The 13,827-nt window shown below is 37.2% G+C and overlaps 1 protein-coding gene across 1 annotated transcript; it reads right to left on the bottom strand.

The window, feature by feature from the left end:
• Positions 1-1,308: 1,308 nt before the first annotated feature.
• Positions 1,309-3,729, bottom strand: LOC103931799 (ninja-family protein 6-like). The gene is made up of 2 exons (XM_048587689.1): positions 3,138-3,729; positions 1,309-1,658 (listed from the first exon to the last, which is right to left on the bottom strand). The coding sequence occupies exons 1-2, from the start codon at positions 3,727-3,729 to the stop codon at positions 1,309-1,311; spliced, it is 942 nt and encodes a 313-aa protein (XP_048443646.1).
• Positions 3,730-13,827: the final 10,098 nt, after the last annotated feature.

The following is a 13,827-nucleotide window of genomic DNA, read 5'->3' as shown; positions in this document are numbered from 1 at the left end:
TCGTATGCGCCGATTCTCTTATTTTGTCAATGCGTTGTCAGGTATAGACTTTTTTTATTTATTTATTTATTTTTTAATATTTGTCGATACGCAATTAATTAGTTTTCTTTTATCCGTTGATAAATTATCGAATACAATTTCTTTTCTAATTTTGTCGGCATGTGAATGTTTATTAGATTCGATACTCGCGTTCACCAATCATCGCCATCTTTAACATCGTTGACGAAACAAAGGAACCTAGATCATCTTTCCTCGTTGACGCAGCAAATTCTCTTGTCATTGCTTCCCCACATGTTTTGTCATATTGTTACACATTTCATGACCAAAATCGAATGTACCAACCACCGAATTGTATCAATTACCCGCTGGTGAATCACATCATGGTGGTCAGGAGAAGACTGAAATATCTCTATAAGTCTTGCTAACCCCTGGAAATATGGACTGTCACTAAGGGTACTCATTTATGAGAAACATTATATATCCTGTGAGGTTACTTGTTCACATGTTATGGACAACAAGGTTAATTTGTTATGAACTAGGATATAAATTTAAATGTTATAATATGAGTAGATTAGTAATAACTTGTTGAGACGTCCGCACAAAAGACTAAAAAACTATAATAATTGATCAGAGTAAATCTCATAGCAAATTCAGATTGATAAAAAAGCAGCTGAAATGATAATGTTTCCTACTTTTGTAAGAGTGAGTGGAAAGCAAAAAGAAAGGAAGAAGAAATCCACAGCATTAAAAACTCAATCAAGAAGAAATAGAACCTTGAGATTTTGTTTAATGGAGTTTAAATGAATGAGATCTGAAGGAAAGGAGAGTAGAAGCAATAGAAGAGAATCCAACTATAAAAGGAAAGTCCTAATCCAATCAAACTCAAGACATGTTGAACTTTGGACGTAATACAAAGCCAACAAGTTATAAGGAGACCGAAAATCTACAACAAGTTTCAAGGGGATCAAAAGAATATATGCTTGATATCTATCAATTCAATGTCACACGAACTAAGATGTGCTGAACTTTGGAGGCATTGCAAAATCAACAAGTTACAAGGTGATCACCAGAAGTATGCTCAATATCCATTGTCCGAGTGCTTTGGCGGAACTATACAGCCAAGAGGCAGGAGTTCATGTATATGTCCAAATACATAAACTTCAACCATTGGAGTTGGTAAACATCATCATAAAATTAGAACTAATTACTCAAAATGAGGGTGTTTATATTTTAATTAACATTCAGTTCTCCAAAAATATTGACATTAGTTACATTTCTAAGGATGCGAAAAGAGCCTCCTCCGTTAACCTAATCTGAGGAAGGGCAGACAATTATGTGCCGCAAGGGATTTTCTACTTCCTCTCCACCGGCGTGCTTCACAAATTGTGCCGGCGAGTGGAAAAGTCCGTGGCAAACACACAGGATGTTAACCTCACCATCCCTAGCGTAAAGGATCCCCTTGATTTGTCTTCCTCCCACTCCGGTGGTTCTCAATGAAACCATATCGTCCCCAGAATCAAGTTTGACCCCCTTTGAGGGGCTTTCCGGTGTGCTTTGTGAAGGGCCATCCTCTTTTGTTGTAGCCGCTGTTGCAGAGGTGGCCATTAATGGTACTGTGACATTCCTTTGCGAAGGTAACGTCTCAACACTTTGTGCTCCTGCATGGAATTCACAGAAGTTCAAATAGTTTGAATGTAAAGATATCAAGAGCTTTGTCAAACTGGCTCAAATCTATATCCCAAACCCACCTCAACTGAAGGAAGGGAAACTATATTTTTCTTGATCATTTGAATGTAAAGATATTGTCATCATGAAACTTTGAGATGCTACAAACTAATATTCAAAAAATGAAGAGAGAGAAGAACAACAAAACTTTTTTATCAAGCATGTTCAATCACAATGGTGAATGGAAGGTGACCGGAAGTTAAAAAACCAGGAAGTATATGGGAAAGAATTCCTAAAGTGTTGATTAGAACTATTACTTTATGGTCAAGGAAACTAACTCCGGCTAAAATCATGAACCATTTTGTGTCACTTATAAGTTTCCATAGTAGTCAAGTTTCGGAATGTCACTTACACTTTGCGCGTATTAATATATGTTATGAGTAACTAGGCATCACTATGTAAAAAATACTTCTGAATTAATTACTAAAATGGACTATAAGGATGGCTTATTTGATTTTGTTCATTCACGGTCATGATCATCTTCTAAATTAGGCTCATATGCGCCTTTGTTCTATTATTTTGTCGATACGTTGTCGGATATAAGACTGTTACTTAATATTTGTCGATACGCAACTAATTAGTTTTCTTTTCCCATTTGATTCATTGTGGGATACAATCTTTCCTAATTTTTGTCGGCACTCGAATGTTTCTCAAATTCGAAACTCATGTTCACCAATCATTGCTATCTTTTACATCGTTGACTAAGCAAAGGAACCTAGATCATCTTTCCCTGTGGACGCCTTGTCTTTGTTAGTTCATTTTGTTACATGTTTCATGAGCAATTTGAATTCCAACTACCAAAATCGTATCAATTACCCTAACGACCGAATCGTGTCAATTACCCTAGCGATCGAATCGTATCAATTACCCTAACTACCCAATCATATCAATTTTACCCTAACGAGGTATCAGTTACCCTAACTACCCAATTGTATCAATTACCCTAACTATCGAACCGTGTCAGTTTTACCCTAACGACCGAATCGTATCAAATTTTTACGCTAATGAACAAATCGCATCAATTGTCCTATCTACCGAATCCTATCAGTTGCATGCACAACATTTCTCTTCCAACAATTCTAATACTTTCAATCGTGACCTTCCAAAGACAATTAGTGTTTCATATTTTCATTTTCAACTAGTTATCCAGTTCCTCTTTCTTTTTAGCTATCTATACACACCATGTATGAACTAAAACAAAAAATCATATCAAAAAGCAACCTCACACACAAACATATACTATATTTTTACTCATGCAACTAAATGATTTTCTTCCAACAGAAGCACCATGCTGCAAAAAATCATATGACAAGATCAAACAATCACAAATTATTCTCAAGCTGAACATTAAAACGGTAAACAAAATAGATCATAGACAAATTATTAGCTTTGAAGTTTGATGTGTAGCTTACCGTTTGCTGCACGAGACAGAGTCAAGTACCCCTCCGCCTTGTAATGATAGAGTACCGTCTCCAAGGCCCCGGGACAGTTGGAAGCACACTCTTTGAGTTCCGGCAGGATTACTGCCAGAGCTGCCGGAGTTGCTGGAGCTGCTGGAGCTGCTGGAGCTTCAGGAGCTTCTGGAGCTACTGGAGCTGCTACTGGAGCTGCTGGAGCCCTGGCCACCTCCGGCAAAGCAGCCGGTTGCTGGCTCATCTGCCGCTGAGCTATCTTCTGTTTGGTTTCCAGCCTTCTCAAGGCTCGAACGTTCTTGGGCCTGATCACCCGCCTTAGACCTTTTTCTGTGGGAAGCGAGCTTGCCCTCGGCAGCTGTACGGAACGAACTGGAGAAACCGCCCTATGCGGCGCCGCTTGAGGTTCCTGAGGCCTCATGATTGTGGCCACCGATGAGGACAGAGCCAGAGGGTTTTGGTTGGAATTCTCGGGGTAAATCCCTCCGAAAGAGAATTCCAGGTTGAGGTCTGGGACCTGGGAATCGCCGGTGGTTTTTTGCATGGCGGCGTTATTAGGTTGAGAAACGTTGTCTCTGTTTGCGGTGGCCATTGCAGACAGGAAGTGAGCAGATTGGACTGTAAAACGATTCGTTTAAGCCTCTTCTGCAGCAAGAAAAAGCAAAAGTTAGGGCAAAACCATGAAGATTTTGATTGCTTGGTTTTTTACAAGACAGAAATATACACACAGAAAACACCATGAAAAATGTAATATTTGAACCAAATTTGTGAAACTTCATGCAGCAAGAAAATGAAGAACTCAAGAAAGAGTGAGAAAGTCAGAAAACCGAGAAACTCCAAAATTTAATCTTTGACTCAATTTTTAATACTGCAGCAGAAAATGACAAGTGAGAAAGAGAGATAAGAAAACCCAGAAACGGTTACATGGGTTTTTGAAATTTCCATAATTTCATTCTTTAACCCTAAATTTTAGAAAATGAGAGAGAGATGAAGCAAACCCCAGAAAGGAATTACATGGCTTTTCTAAAATACCATTAAAAATTCAATTTTAACCTAAGTTTTAGAAAAGGAAAAGAAATATATGGAGAGAGAGAGAGAGAGAGAAGGAAAAACCAGAGAAAGGCAGGCTTACAAGGGTTTTGTGACAGACTGGTGCTCCTGCAACTAACAACTCTCTCTCTCTCTCTTTCTCTGCAAATACAGAACTGCAAACTGATGTGAGAGATTTGGAGCAGGGTAGGGGGGATTTATATTAGAAATCGGTGCGGAAAAGGGTTTGAAGGTGTTGCAGTGGCTGCATTTCTCAATCCCCACGTGGTTACCAGAGGAGATCACAGTGTTGCAAAGAGACTGGTTCACATTTTCTACGGTTACTCTTTTCATCTCTCTCTCTCTCTCTCTCTCTCTCTCTCTCTCTCACATCAGCCTTTGCAATATGCAGCTCCATGACTTTGCTCCTCTCCCACCACCTGTAACTCATCTTAGCTTTTTCTCCGTTTTCCACTCTTACGGATTTTTGTTTGTAATTGTGAGGAAAATTGAGGGCAGTTTTGATAAAATTTAGGATTACTGCCGGGCTTTTTGGTTGCTTAAAGGAGTGTCTACAATTAATTGTATAAAAATTGTCTTTAGTATTACGGTTTAGTGATATTCTTCTTCATTGGTAAAGAAGATGTCTTAGGCCCGATTATCGTCAAAGGTGAATTTGAAACACATTATTGCTAGCCCATTATGAGGCTTAACCCACTTTTTATATATACTAAAAAAATTTAGGGAGATTAATTTTTTATCACATTCATATATCACATGATATGGTAATTGACACATATAATCAACATTTAATGAGATAATTAAACTCATTAATTGATATGACAGGTATACATCACGTGATACATGAATGTAGTATGGTCTCCCTAGTATCTCTTTGTGTCATAACACATATTGCTATGGTGACAGCTACTTGTGCCATGTAAATATTTTCGTCCTTCAAATGTGAGCAAATTATGTGGAATGAGTTCATCCGTCACCATGTACGACTATACGTAGAAAAAAACTTACACACATCTTTGTATCACTAGTAACGTTACAGTGACACGTATGCCATTTAAAACTTTCTTGTTCTTTATAATGATAACAACTTATATGAAACGAGTTCATCATCATCATGTCTCAAATCAAGAATGCCTTGTTAGAAATAGTTATCTATAATAATGCACAATTGAGACTTTATGTGACAATAAACCCGTTTTATGTACTCGTTTTCCTTAGTGGAAGGAGTGAAAATTGGTATGGAAATATTATTTATGTGAGTAGGGAGACATAATTTACCAACTAAATAATGTGTCACTAATAAAAATAAGTATGTTTATTAACGTTTAAATTATAAACCAATAATCAACTTCTATATCTTTTAGTTTTCAAAATTTGTCTACAGCCCTGACACTACCCTATTTCTGTAATGTAGGGGAACTTGTAACGCATATCGTAATTCCCAATGCTAGCGAAGCAATCCCCACTTGATATTTCACTATTTTTTAAGAGATTTGTTCACACTTTTTTGTACCTCTTTAAGAAAAATTTAATTCAAACTCTTACAATTCAATTTAATCTTATCGATATTAAAAAAAAAAAAAAAAAAAAAAAAAGGATTTTGACAAGTTAATTAGATTTCAAAATTTCAAAACAAAAAAATTTATCTCCCTCTTTTACACGAAATAGAGTTTGAAAAATGGCATGATCCTTATAAGTGCACTGGAGAATTGTCAGACCAATTGACTTAACTCAAATCTACTACAAAATGATAACATACCTTTAAAATATTAGATTGTTAATTAAATCAAACGTCTTTTTTTTTTCTCCGTGTAGCGAAATTTAGATAGAAAAATTTGTGTTAAGTCAGACAATAAGTGAATAATTATTAGGTTAGAGCTCAATAACGTAGTGCTAATTAGAAAAAAGATCTAACCTCTCTAACTCTAAAATCACTTTACTAATTAATTCGAATTGACAATTATATAAAATCACAACACTTTGTGCAAGGAAACCCCCACACCAAAAACTCAGCCTAGACTTTCAGAGCAAAACCCCGCAGCGAGGAATTGAGAGAAGAGTTTCACTCTCTATGTGTCTCAGATCCGATTTGACAAGTGTGGGCCATGCACCAGCAAGCGCCAAGTCAGCGAGGCGGGTCCCGTAACTACCCATAAATTGTGGGGGCCACGGGTTGCACCCCTGGTACGGACGACGTCATGGGGTTGTTGAGTCGGTGTGCTTCGCTGTCGGGCTGCATGCACGGTGGGCCAAGAAGTTGTGCCATGCGGCGGGAGCATTGGAAGTCTCAGACCAACCGCTGCCAAGTAGAGATAAAACGTAATGGGGAATAAGGCCTTGTTTGGGATTTGATTTTAGAAGGGTTGAAAATGCTTTTTTGATATCTTGAAGTGCATTTCATATAACTAGAAGTAATCTCAAACAAGCCCAATTTTTGAACGAGAGATTGCAAAATTGAGATGTTAAGAGCATATGCGAAACTCACTAATACACACTACGATCTAGTGACAGTAAGTGATGGATTACTCTGGTAGCTATGACTTATATAAGAATGGGCAAATACTCATTGGTTATAGGTAACCGCTGTTATCCGTCCATTTAAATTTGAAGGTTATGGTTATGGGTAACATTTTAGATAAATAAATGGTTATGAGTATAACCGTTTGCCTGTGAAATTTAAATGGGCGGTTATAGGTATTACCCACGGTTATAAACAGGTACCCATTTAACCGTTTATTTTAATATATGTAAAACTAAAAAAGAAAAAACAAAATTAGTTTCTAACTAGGTTTAGTATCCCGAGATATATTTGGTTATAAAGGGCCATATAATATATATATATATATATATATATATTTATTTATATTTATTTATTTATGCCTCACTTGAGAGAAAAATATAGTTGATAGAACGGGCTAATGTTTAATATATGTGATTGAATGTGCTAAAGCATTAGAGTGTTCGACAGTTTTATTTTAGAGTCTTTTGGAGCTTTGACCAATTAAAGATAATGATTACCTTGAGCATTTAGAAACATGTTATTATCAGATGATGCGTACCTATATATATTATCAGAGTTTTTAGAGATTGAAGTGAAACGGGAATCATGTATTATTCTGTTTATTTTCTTCACTAGTATCAAATAAGAGAAATGAACGTAGAGATAAACAAATGAGGAAAACATGATTATTACCTTCTGCTTTTCATCTTGATGTACTACCCATACGATACAAGCATACGTCTCTTTTAATGCATGTAAAAGGCTTACACACCAAAACAATAAAAACCAAAACTTCTATTATTTAAGCAATATAATTTTGACTTCTATTCTTCCACTTCTCACCCTTAGCCATATGTGGTTGTTTTCTTTATGTGGGCATTCACACCAATTTCACAACAGAAATCATTACTTGAGTATTTAGTCTCAACAACTACTAATGTTAGTGAGAAACAATTCAATAATTAATTACAAAAAACAAAAAGGCACAACTTTGTATTACATGTAGGGCAAGTAACCCCATTATTTTTCTTAAAAAAGGCACAAGGTATGGAGAAATATCATCATAGTAATTCCCAAGCCTATATTTTCTCTTTATGCAGCTCCATCCCTCTCTCTCTCCTTCAGTCAAATTTAGGCCACAACGCATTGTTAAACACGCTCCTGATACTGAGCTAAGGAACTGAATGCTTGTTTACTACAAAGCCGTTCACAATATTGATCAAGCAATCCAAGTAATCTATAAAACATGGTTTCAATTTCAATATTTTCTCAGCAATGATTGCATGAAACATTTACTATGAAGCATGAACTCTAATTTTACATTTTTTTTTTTCAAATTATAGATTCAGCTTAAATTTATTGTTCTTATAATTGTGGTGAATTGAATATGCGTGAATAAGAGAAGAAAAAAATGGGATTTTTCAAACCCTACATGCATGGGAGCCACTGCCTGAAGCTGCACTGCCCGAGCCATCAAGTCGTTCCTGCTCTAAAACTCTAAGGTCCAAAACCATCCCACTTGTTTATTTTTTTTCTTTTGGGCCTTATTTTATTTTTGGCTCGCATGAAATAACAAGCCTATGGGTTATGCCTTATTTTTCACTTTTCCTTCTTAGCCCAATAATTGGGTATATAATTTGTTAACCCATTTACTTCTCATTTGTTGCCCAGCAACCCAACAACCACTATTTTGGGCCTGCAAGCCACGACAGCCCCATATTTTGGGTCGTCACCCATTCTTTTCACACATAGGTCCCGAAGTTATTCCTGTTCACTACATATGTATATTGTGTTTGTTTGCAGGTATCATGAACCTAGAGTTCGTACTTAAACTCGAACTTGAAGTTTTGAAAATAAGTGCCATAGAAATTCGAAGTTGCATAAAACAATACACCTGTAAAAATCCGGAGTTCTTGTAGGTGATTTGTTAGGATTACATGTAGATGATGCTTTTAAAAACAACTGTAAAATTTAGTTTGTGCAAATTACTTAATTGTCCATAATTTTATTTTGTGATAGAAGACAAAAATGTTTTTTCACCTTCTTACAGTTAACAAAAAGAGTTTCATTAATATGTGGTTTAAATTAACTTCTTCCTTACACATCTGTTATGTGTAAATAAACTAACTTGAAATAGGTCCAATTTTATGGAAAGAGATCTTCTCCGGATCCCTTCCACCAAATCCACCCAATCAATCAATCCATGCCCTTGAAATTTGATCCAACGGCTACAAACAGGAAACCACTTTAAAAGTTATAATAACTTTAGCCATTGGACCATATTTCAAGGGTCCGAATTAGGTGATTGGGTGGATTTGGTGGAAGATATCCAGAAAGGAGCCATTTCCCAATTTTATGGCCTAACAATTAGATTAGTCCAATTTTTAGTTAATTTTTTATTTAGGTCCATGAATAGGACTCCATGCGTCAGCACTTTTTGTTGTTAGGTTGATACTTTGCATTGTGATTACTATTTTACTCTACTATAGCTATTCAATGGGAAAAAAAAAATGATACGATCGGTACTTTGCTAGCTATACTCTTTGAGATCAATCGCTACAAAGCTAGCAACTAGTTTCATAAAAGGTCGCTATCTTCATACCGATCCTTTCCTTTTCAATTTTTTTTTTCAGTTTTTTATTTTTATTTTGTTAATGTTTCTTTTATTTCTCTTACCATAACAAAAAACTACCATATTCGTGTTTTTCAAAATATATTTTTTCCGTGCAAAATATATTATAATTCATTTTTAAACACTTGTAATCAATGATTTAAAACCTAAATTTAAAGATATTTTTCTATTTTCTCACTTTAAGAATCAATAAAAAATAGTTTCAGGACCTAATAATAGGTAGGATCACATCCAAAGGTTTTGCAATATTTTCCTTAACTCCAGCACAAAATATTTCTTAAAGCTAAAAATTTCAATTTTTTTTTTCACAAAAAACTGTGTGTTATAAGTCAAAGTTAGAGTCATTCTATTCGCACCACATATTTCCTAAAATTAATTTAGGACATTTCCAAAATTTCGAACACCTATAAATCTCTTGGGGGGCCTCGCTATTAGTTATATTATTTTTCCATTTTTTTTTTAACTCAGGTGTAACATCCCACATCGTCCAGGGAAGTGGATCATGTAAGCCTTATATGTATATTCTCATCTTTACCTAGCACGAGACTTTTTGGGAGCTTACTGGCTTCGGTGTCTATAGGAACTCCGAAGTTAAGCGAGTAGCGCTCGAGAGCACTCCCATGATGGGTGACCCACTGGGAAGTTCTCGACTCCACTGTAGCACGATATTGTCCCGCTTTGAGCCCCTACCACGCCCTCACAGTTTTGTTTCTGGGAATTCACACGAGAACTTCCCAGTGGGTCACCCATCACGGGATTGCTCTCGAGCACTACTCGCTTAACTTCGGAGTTCCGATGGAATTTGAAGCCAATGAGCTCCCAAAATGCCTCGTGCTAGGTAGAGATGAGAATATACATATAAGGCTTACAAGATCCACTCCATTGGCCAATGTGGGATGTTACAATCCACCCCCCTTAGGGGCCCGACGTCCTCATTGACACATATTCGGCCAGGGATTGGCTCTGATACCAAATTGTCACATCCTGGCCTGGGCCCTCACTACATCCTGGGCTCAACTCCGTCGTAGCACGATATTGTCCACTTTGGGCCTCGATCACGCCCTCACGATTTTGTTTGTGAGAACTCACACAAGAACTTCCCAGTGGGTCACCCATCATGAGAGTGCTCTCGCGTGCTACTCGCTTAACTTCGGAGTTCCCATGGAACCCAAAGCCAGTGAGCTCCAAAAAGGCATCGTGCTAGGTAGAGATGGGAATATACATATAATACTTACAAGATCCACTCCCCTGGACGATATGGGATGTTACATTAGGTACCTTATTAGTCGACATAAACCCATATTTCAGCTGATGTTTTACAATCTAAACTACCTATCCCATAAGTACTTTTAGAACCTAAAATACATGCTACATGTCATATAAGTACGTGTACAAGCTAAACTACCTATCATATTATAATATTAGTCGGCATAAACTTAGATTTCAACTGATCATTTATAATCTAAACTACATATTATATAAGTACTTTACAGTCTGAACTACCTGCCATATAAGTACTTGTACAAGCTAAACTACCTATCGTATTGTAACTACCTATCATGGTGGAATAAGTAATTTTACATGATTCTAACAGTAAGATGTAGTCCTCCATCTTGGTAATGTTAAAAGCCCTTGAAACTAACACAATCAATGTCAAAAGCCTTTTGAGCAATTAATTACATAAGACAATCAATGTATAATGTTCGCGAATCATGTAGACTATAATCATGTAAAAAATACCAGCAAAAATGAAGCTTACTGTTGTAAACGACTCAACGAAAACATGTAAAATTACTTGTAGTTCTCATAGCTTCATGTGAATTCAAATTCAAATTTGGATACTAATCTGTAGGAATTGCAGGGAAAATTCAAAACATGAGTCAGAGTTTTTGATGAAACGACGAGATTTGATGAGTAAGATTTTTTTTTTTTTTAATACAACAATATATTTTATACTAAAAAAATGAGAGTTTTTTTTATGAAATAATGAGATTTAATGTGTAACTTAAAGTTCCATGTTAATTTTAGAAGAGTCATGATAAAACATTCAATGAAAGTCGATGCAATTTTGTTTGCAAATTATGGACACTTTAATTGCTCTACTTATTAGACCTTATCTATGACTGTGCAATACATTAGACTCATATCAAAACATACGGATCAGGATCTTCTCTTGAGCAAAGGGTGAGGATCATCCTAACCAAGCCTATCGGGCCGTTGAAATTTTATCCAACGGCTACAAATAAGGGGTCCCTTTAAAAGTTATAATAATTGTAGCCGTTGGATAAAATTTCAAAGGCCTGATGGGCTTGGTCAGGAGGATTCTTACTAGGGATGGGCAAATATCCATTGGTTATAGGTAACCGCGGTTATCCGCCCATTTAAATTTGACGGTTACGGTTATGGGTAACTGTTTAGATAAATAAATGGTTTTAGGTATAACCGTTTACCCGTGAAATTTGAATGGACGGTTATGGGTATTACCCGCGGTTATAAACGGGTACCCATTTAACCGTTTATTTTAATATATGTAAAACTATAAAAAAAAAAAAAAAAATTAGTTTCTAACTAGGTTTAGTATCCTGAGATATATTTGGTTATAAAGGGCTATATAATATATATACACCTCACTTGAGAGAATAATATAGTTGATAGAACGGGCTAATGGTTAATATATGTGATTTGAATGTGCTAAAGCATTAGTGTTCGATAGTTTTGTTTTGGAGTCTTTTAGAGCTTTGACCAATTCAAGATAATGATTACCTTGAGCATTTAGAAACATGTTATTATTAGATGATGCGTACCCATATATATATATATATTTAATTGCCCTCGAGTTTTCAATAAATATTTGACCCCAAAATTAGAAATCGATTAAATGGCTTGGATCGATGAACATATGTTTCTAAATAAAAATCCAAATATTTATCAAATTAACCTATTAGTAGACTGATGCATGCTTATATATACAAGAATATTAATTAACCTACAACCATGCACGATTCTTGTAATAGATTGACCGTCAAATAATTGAGAGACATCGTATATATTCATAAATAATATTGCCGTTAATATAAAAATACATGTTAAATGTACTTATAACGGTATTTAATAGTTAGAAGAAAGAAAATTATGACAAATTTCTTTTTAATTTTCAAGTAGTTAAAAAAAAAGGTAGACAGGTAAAAAAAAAAAAAAAAAAAGTAAACGGGTACGCGGTTATGGGTAAATGAGTATGCGGTTATGGGTATGGGTATACCCGTTTATGTAAATACCCAATGGGTAAACGATTATGTGGGTAAAAACTTAAACGGTTATGGGTAAATAACCGCGGTTATCTGCCCGCCATAGTTGTTGCCTATCCCTAGACTTATAGCTTCAACACACTGCATTCCACATTCAAAATGTGCCCCTCCTATGACATCCCACATCGCCCAGGGGAGTGATCCTTATATGTATATTCTCATCCCTACCTAGCACGAGGCTTTTTGGGAGCTCACTGGCTTCAGGTTCCGTAGGAACTCTGAAGTTAAGTGAGAAGAGGGCTAGAGCTATCCCATGATGGGTGACCCACTGGGAAGTTGCTCGTGAGTTCCCAAAAACAAAACCGTGAGGGAATGGTAAGCTCAAAGCGGACAATATCATGCTACGGTAGTGGAGCAGGCCCGGGAAGTGATTCACCCCGGGCCGGGATGTGACAATTTGGTATCAGAGTCTAACCCTGGCCGCGTGTGTGCCGACGAGGACGTCGGGCCCCTAAGGGGGGTGGATTGTGACATCCCACATCGGCCAGATGAGTGATCCTTATATGTATATTCTCATCCCTACCTAGCACGAGGCCTTTTGGGAGCTCACTGGCTTCGGGTTCCGTAGGAACTCCGAAGTTAAGCGAAAAGGGGGCTAGAGCAATCCCATGATGGGTGACCCATTGGGAAGGTGCTCGTGAGTTCCCAAAAACAAAACCGTGAGGGAATGGTAAGCCCAAAGCGGACAATATCGTGCTATGGTGGTGGAGGGGGCCCGGGAAGTGATCCGCCCCGGGCCGGGATGTGACAATTTGGTATTAGAGCCTAACCCTGGTCGCGAGAGTGCCGACAAGGACGTCAGGCCCCTAAGGGGGGGTGGATTGTGACATCCCACATCGCTCAGGGGAGTGATCCATATATGTATATTCTCATCTCTACCTAGCACGAGGCCTTTTGGGAGCTCATTGGCTTCGGGTTCCGTAGGAACTCTGAAGTTAAGCGAGAAGGGGACTAGAGCAATCCCATGATGGGTGACCCACTGGGAAGTTGCTTGTGAGTTCCCAAAAACAAAACCGTGAGGGAATGGTAAGCCCAAAGCGGACAATATCGTGCTACGGTGGTGAAGCGGGCCCGGGATGTGACAAATTGGTATCAGAGCCTAACCCTGGTCGCGAGTGTGCCGACGAGGACGTCGGGCCCCTAAGGGGGGTGGATTGTGACATCCTACATCGCCCAGGGGAGTGATTCTTATATGTATATTCC

This window comes from the organism of the source record quoted next, unplaced genomic scaffold (assembly GCF_019419815.1).
Source record: "Pyrus x bretschneideri cultivar Hongxiangsu unplaced genomic scaffold, Pyrus_bretschneideri_v1 Contig27, whole genome shotgun sequence".
In the NCBI taxonomy this organism is placed as follows: domain Eukaryota; kingdom Viridiplantae; phylum Streptophyta; class Magnoliopsida; order Rosales; family Rosaceae; genus Pyrus; species Pyrus x bretschneideri.
The sequence above is the reverse complement of the archived record's forward strand: the minus strand, read 5'-3'. Positions and strand labels throughout refer to the sequence as shown.

Coding starts and splice junctions, on each gene's coding strand:
- LOC103931799 (XM_048587689.1), bottom strand. CDS start 3,729: ATGGCCACCGCAAACAGAGACAACGTTTCTCAACCTAATAACGCCGCC. Junction 1,659..3,137: donor TCTGTCTCGTGCAGCAAACG/GTAAGCTACACA, acceptor AATTCCATGCAG/GAGCACAAAGTGTTGAGACG.